The sequence below is a fragment of the Mobula birostris genome, chromosome 25 (genome assembly GCF_030028105.1).
Source record: "Mobula birostris isolate sMobBir1 chromosome 25, sMobBir1.hap1, whole genome shotgun sequence".
Lineage (NCBI taxonomy): Eukaryota > Metazoa > Chordata > Chondrichthyes > Myliobatiformes > Myliobatidae > Mobula > Mobula birostris.
Window position 1 is genome coordinate 10,688,533 of NC_092394.1, and position 8,461 is coordinate 10,696,993.

Consider the following 8,461-nt stretch of genomic DNA (forward strand, 5'->3'; position numbering starts at 1 on the left):
CTGCGATGAGATTGTCGTGCAGTTCTTCCACCATCATTCGCGTTCCGTTGCAAAGCCTCGGTGGATCCAAGTTCCTCTTTGAGATGATGGGAGGTCCCCCCTTCAACTCCAGTTGATGTGGTGGCCGCTGTGAGCATCGTGAGGTGCTGCTGAGGCTGGCCGTGCGCATGCGTCGTGGCGTGGCGTCGCGGTTGCCATTAAAGCTGGAATTGGCTCAGGCTGTCGAAAGCGGGGCCTGTTGATTGACGAGTGAGCAATTTTATACGAATATATAACCTTGAACTTTGCATGCATTCTGTAAGTTAGCGCATTTTAAGTTGATTTAGTCAAAAAAAAGTGGGCGCTGTAATGCACCGTTTGGGCTAATTGGAGGCCACAAACAGACAAACAGAGCATGAAAATTTTAGTAGTATATTAGATAGATAGATAGTTCTCAGTGCAGGCCACCAAATCCCTCCCTCGCCTGACCCCTAGTGGCCATGTGGAGAACTGCAGGTCACAATGCCCCTCAAACTCAGAGGAAGAGGGTATTGACCTCAGCTGGAGACAACTCTCTCACTAAACGAGAGCCTGCTGTAACTAGAGCATTGAACATAGGACAATACAGCACAGAACAAGCCCATCGGCCCACAATATTGTGCTGACCTTTTAACCTACCCTAAGATCAATGTAACCCTTCCCTCTTACACAGCCCTCCACTTTTCTCACATCAATGTACCTGCATAAATGTTTGTTAAATGTCCCTACTGGATCTGGCTCTGTCACCACCACATTTCTTGCGCTCACCACTCTCTGTGTAAAAAAACGTACCTTTAACATCCCCCCAGACTTTCCTCCAATCACCTCAAAATTAGGCTCCCTCGTATTAGCCATTTCCATGCTGGGGGGAAAAAAAATCTCTGGGTATCCGCTCGAACTACACCTCTTATCAACTTACACAACTGTGTCAAGTTTCCTCTCATCTTTCTAAAGGTCAATTTTCAAATCAAGTTATTCCAAGTTATTTGAAGTTATTCGAAGTATATGAACTGATATGGAAACACCAGCGCCCAGGAATGGTAAAGTCTACAGAAGGTGGTGGATACAGCCCAGTCCATCACAGGCAAAGCTCTTGCCTCCATTGAGCAGATTTACATGGAGTACTGGCACGAGGACGCCATGCCCACTGCTCACTACCATCATTGGGCAGGTGGTCCATAAGCCTTAGGTTCAAGAACAGCTATTACCACACAGCGCCTGGCCTTCCCACGTGGCTTAGCTACTAAGCCTGGTGGAACTATTTCTACTGACCGGAGAAGGGGCAAAGGCGGGTTACTGGCACCTTAAAACCAGTCGCTTCGGGCAGATGGGGTCGTCAGCCGTGGTTGACCTCACACTTCACATTATCCCACAACCATCAGGCTCCTGAGCAAGCATGGATAACTTCACTCGCCTGAGCACTGGACTGATCCCACAACCTACAGGGCTCACTTTCAAAAACTCTTGACAACTCGTGTTCTTCAGTTTTATGTTTGTATTTGCATAGTTTGTCTTTTTTTGCACATTGGTTCTTTGTCAGTCTTTATGTATAGTTTTAAAGAATTCTATCATATTTATTTATTTTCCTGTAAATGCCCACAAGGCAATGAATCTCAAGGTGGTACATGATAACGTATACATACTTTGATAGTAAATTTGATTTTGAAGTTACTCTGCCGAAAGTTTTATACATGTTTTAATATCGCCACTTAGAGCATCAGAGAGAAATATAGTAATGCAATGTGGAAACAGGCCATTTGGCCCATCTTTTCCATGCTGACTAAGATACCTGTTTAAGCTAGCCCCATTTTTCCCACATTTGGCCCATATCACTCCAAACCAGGGGTACCCAACCTGGGGTTCATGGACCCCTCAGATAATGGTAGGGGTCCGCAGCATAAAAAAGGTTGGGAACCCTGCTCTAAAGCTTTCCCGTCCATATACCTGCCCAACTGTCTTTCAAATGTTGTTATTCTACCTACTTCCTCTGGCACCTCGTTCCATTTCCTGACCGTGAAGGAGTTACCTACCCATGCATGGCTTCACGTGACCCTGATCAGGGGTGGGGGGGGTTGCTAAGCAGGTGCTACACCTTGCCCAAGGGTGACCTACAGGCTAGCTGAGGGAAGGAGCGCCTTACACCTCCTTTGGGAGAGACGTATCTCCACCCTGCCACCCCACGATCTTACTAAAACATAGCATCCTACAAATCCATATCACCTTGCAGTCTCCTAAATTTTGGAAAATCTATGCTCACTCAGTGAAGGCAGATTTACCGATTCTGCTTTAGTGAGAATAGGTGAGTTCTAAGTTGCCCTACGGCCACAGGATTGTTATATATATTGATACAAGTTGATTTTGGGTAATTGGGCCATTGGTTAATCAGGACAGCCGCTTATTTGGACAACGCCTAGAGAACAAAATCTAATCAATAAAATAACCAGGAAATCCCTTTGTTTATCTGGGACATTATTCCACTTAATTTGGGACAGGAGACTGTTGTCAAACAGTTTCAGACTCAGAATCAAGTTTAGTATCACTGGCGTATATTGTAAAATTTATTGTTTTGCGGCAGCAGTACATTGCAAACATAATAATAAAAACTATATATTACATCAAGTATATACAAGGAAAGTACTGACGTAGTGTTCATATTGTGGTGATAGGTAAATTGCTAGCGGGTCCAGGTCTTTGCTAAGGCAGGAGTTGATTCTAGCCATGACCAGCCTCTCAAAGCACTTCATCCCAGTAGATGTGAGGGTCACCGGGTGATAGTCATTGAGGCTGCTCACCCTGCTCTTCCTGTGCACTGGTATGATCATCGCCCTTTTGAAGCAGGTGGCAGTCTCCGACTGCAGCAGTGAGATATTGAAGATGCCCTTGAACACTCCTGCCAGTTGGTTGGCACAGGTTTTCCAAGGTACACCATCAGGGTCTGCTGCCTTGCGGGGGTTCACCCTCTTGAAAAGACGTCCTGACGTAGGCCTCTGAGACAGAGATCACGGGGTCACTAGATACTACAGGGATTTGCGGTCATACATTGTCCATTTTATCTGCCAAGGGAATTTTCTGGTATACTTTCCGCCATCGTCCCGGTAGCGGTTTACTTTCCACTGGCTGGTGTCAGGTGGGCACTGGAGGAGGGGAACAACGTAATCAGCAGGTACGTCAGTCACATGCACTTGTGTGGCCATTTGACACCGTTTGTGCTTAGAGTGAGCACTTTTTAAAATAGAATCAGTTGTGCCTGCTTGTGTTATGTTATCCACTTGGGCAGACAGATGCTGATTCAAAAAGCAGGAAATATGAAGATGAGGGAAGTGATAAAGTTGACACATCTGAACTTGTGCTAGTGACTATGCAGGATGCCCAGAAATTTATTGCTGGATTACGACATTACTTCATTCAGGAAGGCAATGAAAGCAGTCCGTTATCTGAACTAGGTGTCTGCACTGATTTTGTTCATTTATAGTCAATCAAAAGAACACGGTAGCGTACACTCTATGAATTCCTCCAGCGAGAACTCAATTAAGTATCAGAAACCAATACAGTTTTATAGTACTGTAGTAGCAATGTTCTAATTTGTTCTGTATTTCAGTTAAATACATAATGTGTTATTCAGTTAAACGTAGTTTATATTTTTTTATACCCTTTCAAACTATTTCTATGAAACCGGCTAATTGGGGCAGCTGCTTAATTGGGCCAAAATGGACTAGTCCTGATTACCCGGAGTATTGACGTCTTGATATTGAGCACAGGTAAAACATCAACAGCCCATCAATGTTCTCGTCTGGATGCATCCCAATTCACCGGAATATAGATTACGGGTGAAACATTATCAATCCATCTAAACAGCTCACAGGCTTTGCAAATGCACGGATGTCAGACTGTGACAGCTCTCTTCTTCCATAAGACCAAAATACATGAAGAGAGTTAGGCCATTCAGCTCATCCAATCTGCATCATGGCTATTCCGTCATGTCTGATTCATTATCTCCCTCAATCCATTCTCCTGCTTTACCCCCGTAACCTTTGATGCCCTTACTAATGAAGAACCTCTGTATTAAATATACCCAATGACTTGGCCTCCATGGGCATATTTAATACAGAGGTTCTTGTATTAAATATAGAAGATATATTTCTTCTATATCACCACCCTCTGTTTAAAGAAATTCCCCCTCATCTCTGTTCTAAAGGGACCTCCTTATGCTCTGAAGCTGTGCCCTCTGGTCCAAGACTCCCCCACTATGGGAAACATTCTCTCTACATCTACTAAGCCTTTCAATATTTGGTAGGTGCAACCTTCCTTTGCCACAGTATCAGCTTTTCCTTAAAGTTTACATTTAACAATTTTGCAAAGTTGACCCATAACTACATAAAGAGGTGTGAAGGGATTTGATAAAACTTAGGTCAAAAAGCTGGATTTTAAGGACATTTAGATTATCATTTTTTCTCCCAGTGTCACTGACGAAGACTTCTCTCTATACCTTTATAATTTCTAGGCTAGACGACTTCAACAAATTGTCTTTTCTCCTTCAGGTTGGGTCAGACTAGGATAGAGGTCATGGTTTTGGGTGAAAGGTGAAATAGTTAAGGGGGACCCAAGGGGGAAACTCCTCACTCAGAGGGTGGTGAGAGGGTGGAATGAGCTGCTGGCGGAAGTGGTGGATGTGGGTTCGAATGCAACATTTAAGAGAAGTTTGGATAGGTACATGGATGTGGACAGCTGTGGTCCAGGTTCAGGTAGGGACTAGGAAAGAGAAATGGCTGGTGTAGTCTAGATGGGCTGTAGTGCTCTATCACTCTAAATTCCCAGTTAGTTCACTTTACTCCAGTCTCAGTAACCATTATCCAAAACTTGAATTCCTCCAACAGGACCACAACCTTGTTGTGCATGTCTCAATGACCCAGAGAGCGATGTTGGCTACAATCAGGGCCTTGTGCTTTGGCTCTTGGTAGGGTCACCCATGCCAAACAGGTCAAAGAGTAGAAACCAGATTCAGACTGGTCCACCGGTCCTCCAGGTTTGGAGGTTCACGTCAGGGCTAACAGCCCTGACTGGTAAAACAGAACTGTATCGGAAACAGCAATGAAGAATCGTTATACATCTGAGTGCGATGGTATTCCTGAGTCTCCACCCGGGACTTATGTGACTGACAGTAGTGAGAACTGAGAGGAAGCTACTGACACGATGAAGGAAGCCCTGAATGCCGCCATAAACGCTAGCAGCATAATGGGCAGCAAGTTAGTAAGTTATACTAGAATTGAAATTGGTTAATTATTGTCACATGTACTGAGATACAGTGAAAAGCTTGTCTTGCAAACTGTTCATACAGATCAGATCATTATACAGTGCACAGAGAGATGGTACAAGCCAAAACAATAACAGAATGCAGAATAAAGTTTAAAAACTATAGATAAACTGGAGTACAAGATCATAACTCCTGGTAACCCATCACTAAATTACAAATATTTTCTCAGTAGGACAATAATAAAAAAAATCTTGATACATGTTTGCTGCTGGTAAGAGCAGTGTTTATTCTTCCTTCCTTCCTGGTTAAATGATATTTTACATTGAAGTTCACATCATTCACTTCCTATCCCTGCATGGTCGTACCCCTCTCATTCCTTGGAACAGATCTCCCCGTTTATTCCCTACATCTTTCTTCCTCCAGAATTTAAAACTCTTCTTATCTTGGGGATGAAGTGGAACCTAGGAGTGATGGTGTGGTGGTGTCAGTTAGAAGAGAGTGGCAAAGGATGAAGACTGAAATCACCAGTAGAAAACGGAAAAATGAAGAGCTAAGTGGGCGGGAAGGGTTAGATTGATCTGGGAGTAGGTTAAGAGGTTGGCATAACATTGTGGTTTGAAGGGCCTGTTCTGTTCTGTATGTTCTTAAGAAAGAGAAAGGAATGCCTACTTACAATGCTAGATTGGCGCGCTACCTGACAAAGCTGGAATGGCGCGCTATCTGACAAAGCTGGAATGGTGCGTTATTTGAAATTACTGAACTGGATGTTGAGTCTGGAAAGCTGTACTATGCCATTCAAGAAGATGGTGTGTTGGTTCTTGAGATGACATGGAGCTCCCTGCAATGATCAGAGTGCAGGTAAGATGGCAAATTGAAGCAGGTCACCCTTGTGGACTGAGCAGAGGTGTTCTTTCAGTCAGTCCACTCGTATGCTTTTGATTCCTCCTACACAGTCTGTGAGCACCTCTACCAGCAGTAGTGCTTTTCCCTGTATGTTAATGACTGTACTGGTGTCTTCTCCGACCCTTTTGCAGAATATTCCATTCAGTCCACATTGGCAATCCAGTTATTGTTACCCTAGTTTTCCATACTAAGTGGAAAGGAATCATTAGATGGATCTTGGAATAAGTTAAAAGGTTGGCACAACAAGGGGACATAGTTTTAAAGTGCTTTAAGGTGTGTTTATGTTCATTATCCTGTTGTAGAAGCCATCCTCTTTTCAACTTCGGCTTTTTTACGGACAGTGTGATGTTTGCTTCCAGAATTTGCTGGTATTTAATTGAACTCATTCTTCACTCTACCAGTAAATGTTCCCCGTGCCACTGGCTGCAACACAAGCCCAAAGCATGATCGATCCACCCCCGTGCTTAACAGTTGGAGAGGTGTTCTTTTCATGAAATCCTGCACCCTTTTTTCTCCAAACATACCTTTGCTCAATGCAGCCAAAAAGTTCTATTTTAACTTCATCAGTCCACAGGACTTGTTTCCAAAATGCATCAGGCTTGTTGAGATGTTCCTTTGAACTTTTGAATAGAACTTTTTGGCTGCAATGAGCAAAGGTATTACATTCAGTAGCATTCTTTTACATTCCTATGCATTAACAGCACCCTCTGGGGTGAGAACCGACAACAATAACTGAGGGGTTTCCTCACCCAATCCGACCCCTTCCTCTCCAGTAGCAGAAGATCCCGGCACCCTGTGTGTTAACTCCGGATTTCCAGCACCTCCAGCGTCTCTTCAGTCCAATATGCTCTGCTGTTATTGAATAGGGATTGCCTGCTCTTTGTTAAGTTACTGTTCATACCACACGAGTTGTATTCACTACACTCCAAAAGATTATTTCATTACCCGGGAAGCACCAGGAACATCCTGACATTCTTTCCCACTCCCTAGAGAGCCGTCGCCCCGATAAATTGTAATATTTTCTCCGGGGAATCCGATCACGTGAACTTTAAGCGCCACACGTTTGGGAAGATGAACTTACCACTGGAGCGGCCAATCGGAAAAGATCCTTTATTTCTTTCCAGCAGTTAAGGGGGATCAAACTTCTGATTTTCCTCAGTAGTGGGGTCTGGGTAACATCGGGGAACGCTGCTCGCCGCGGTTCGCTCATCTTCCTAGTTCTCCAGTAACCGGAGAAATAACGGGCTCGCCGAATGCTTCAGTTCCTGCCTTTAAATACGAGCGTTCAGATTCCAGCGCAGACGCGATGCTCTCCGACATCACCTCAGACTGAAGGGCTCCGCTAGCGCTTCCGAGCTGCCCTTTCGAGCGGGGCTCGCCGCGCGTCGTGCAAATCGGGCGAGAATCGCAGCAGCCGCCATCGCAATGGGATCATTGTTCGGGTCTGGGTCCGGAACGTCGACTGTTTATTCCCCCACGGAGATGCTGTTCGACTTGCGGAGCCTCTCCAGAATTGCGTTTGTCAAGATCTTCACTATCTGCAAATCCTCCTGTGTTGACGTTGGGCTGTTGTGGTTACCGGGTGGGGGAGGAGAGGAGTTCTTTTTATCAGTATGAGTGAAATGTGTGTTGTTTCTGATTAAGTGCCTATTTTACCCACAGATAACTGTGCCTTGTTTATCCAAGTTTGCTTCAGAAATTCTTTGCCATATTGAATTTCCCAATCGTTTAATATTAGTCCATGGTTCTACTTTCAAGATAATTTTTTGAAAGTAGACTATCTCGTTCTCAAAAGACAACACGGTCCACCACTCTGTCCTCAAAGTCACATCTCCATTCGGCCCGTCAGATTTTTTCTTTCTCAGGCCATTACCCCCTACTTCCCCCATGCCTTCAATGTCCTCACACATCCAACAACTTCCAACTGTAACAACACAAGATATAGGAGCTGTTAGGCCATTTGGCCCATTGAGCCTGTTCTACCATTCAATCATGTCTGATCTTCTCCTCTTAATCCCATTCTCCTGCCTTCTGTCTGTAACCCTTAACCCCATTACCACTGAACCTATCTACCTCTACCTTAAACATACCCAATTACTTGGTTTCCATAACAGTCTGTAGCAATGAATTCCACAGATTCACCACCTTCTGGCTGGAGAAATTGCTCCTTATCTCTGTTCTAAAGGGACATTCTTGTATTTTGAAGTGGGGCTCTAGTGTATTTGATAGGATTCAATTAGGTCTCCCCTCATCCTTCTGAGCTCCATCAAGTACAGGCCAAGAGCCAGT

The 8,461-nt window shown here is 44.4% G+C and overlaps 1 protein-coding gene across 8 annotated transcripts in view; it reads right to left on the reverse strand.

The window, feature by feature from the left end:
• Positions 1-7,731, reverse strand: part of LOC140187559 (multidrug and toxin extrusion protein 1-like) — a 69,010-nt gene extending 61,279 nt beyond the window's left edge. For all 8 annotated transcript variants that reach the window (XM_072242972.1, XM_072242969.1, XM_072242966.1 and 5 more), the window contains exon 1: positions 7,254-7,731. In XM_072242972.1, the coding sequence (XP_072099073.1) occupies positions 7,254-7,382 (129 nt within the window). In that variant the 5' untranslated portion in view covers positions 7,383-7,731. The remainder of the gene's footprint in view (positions 1-7,253) is intronic.
• Between the last annotated feature and the right edge of the window lie 730 nt (positions 7,732-8,461).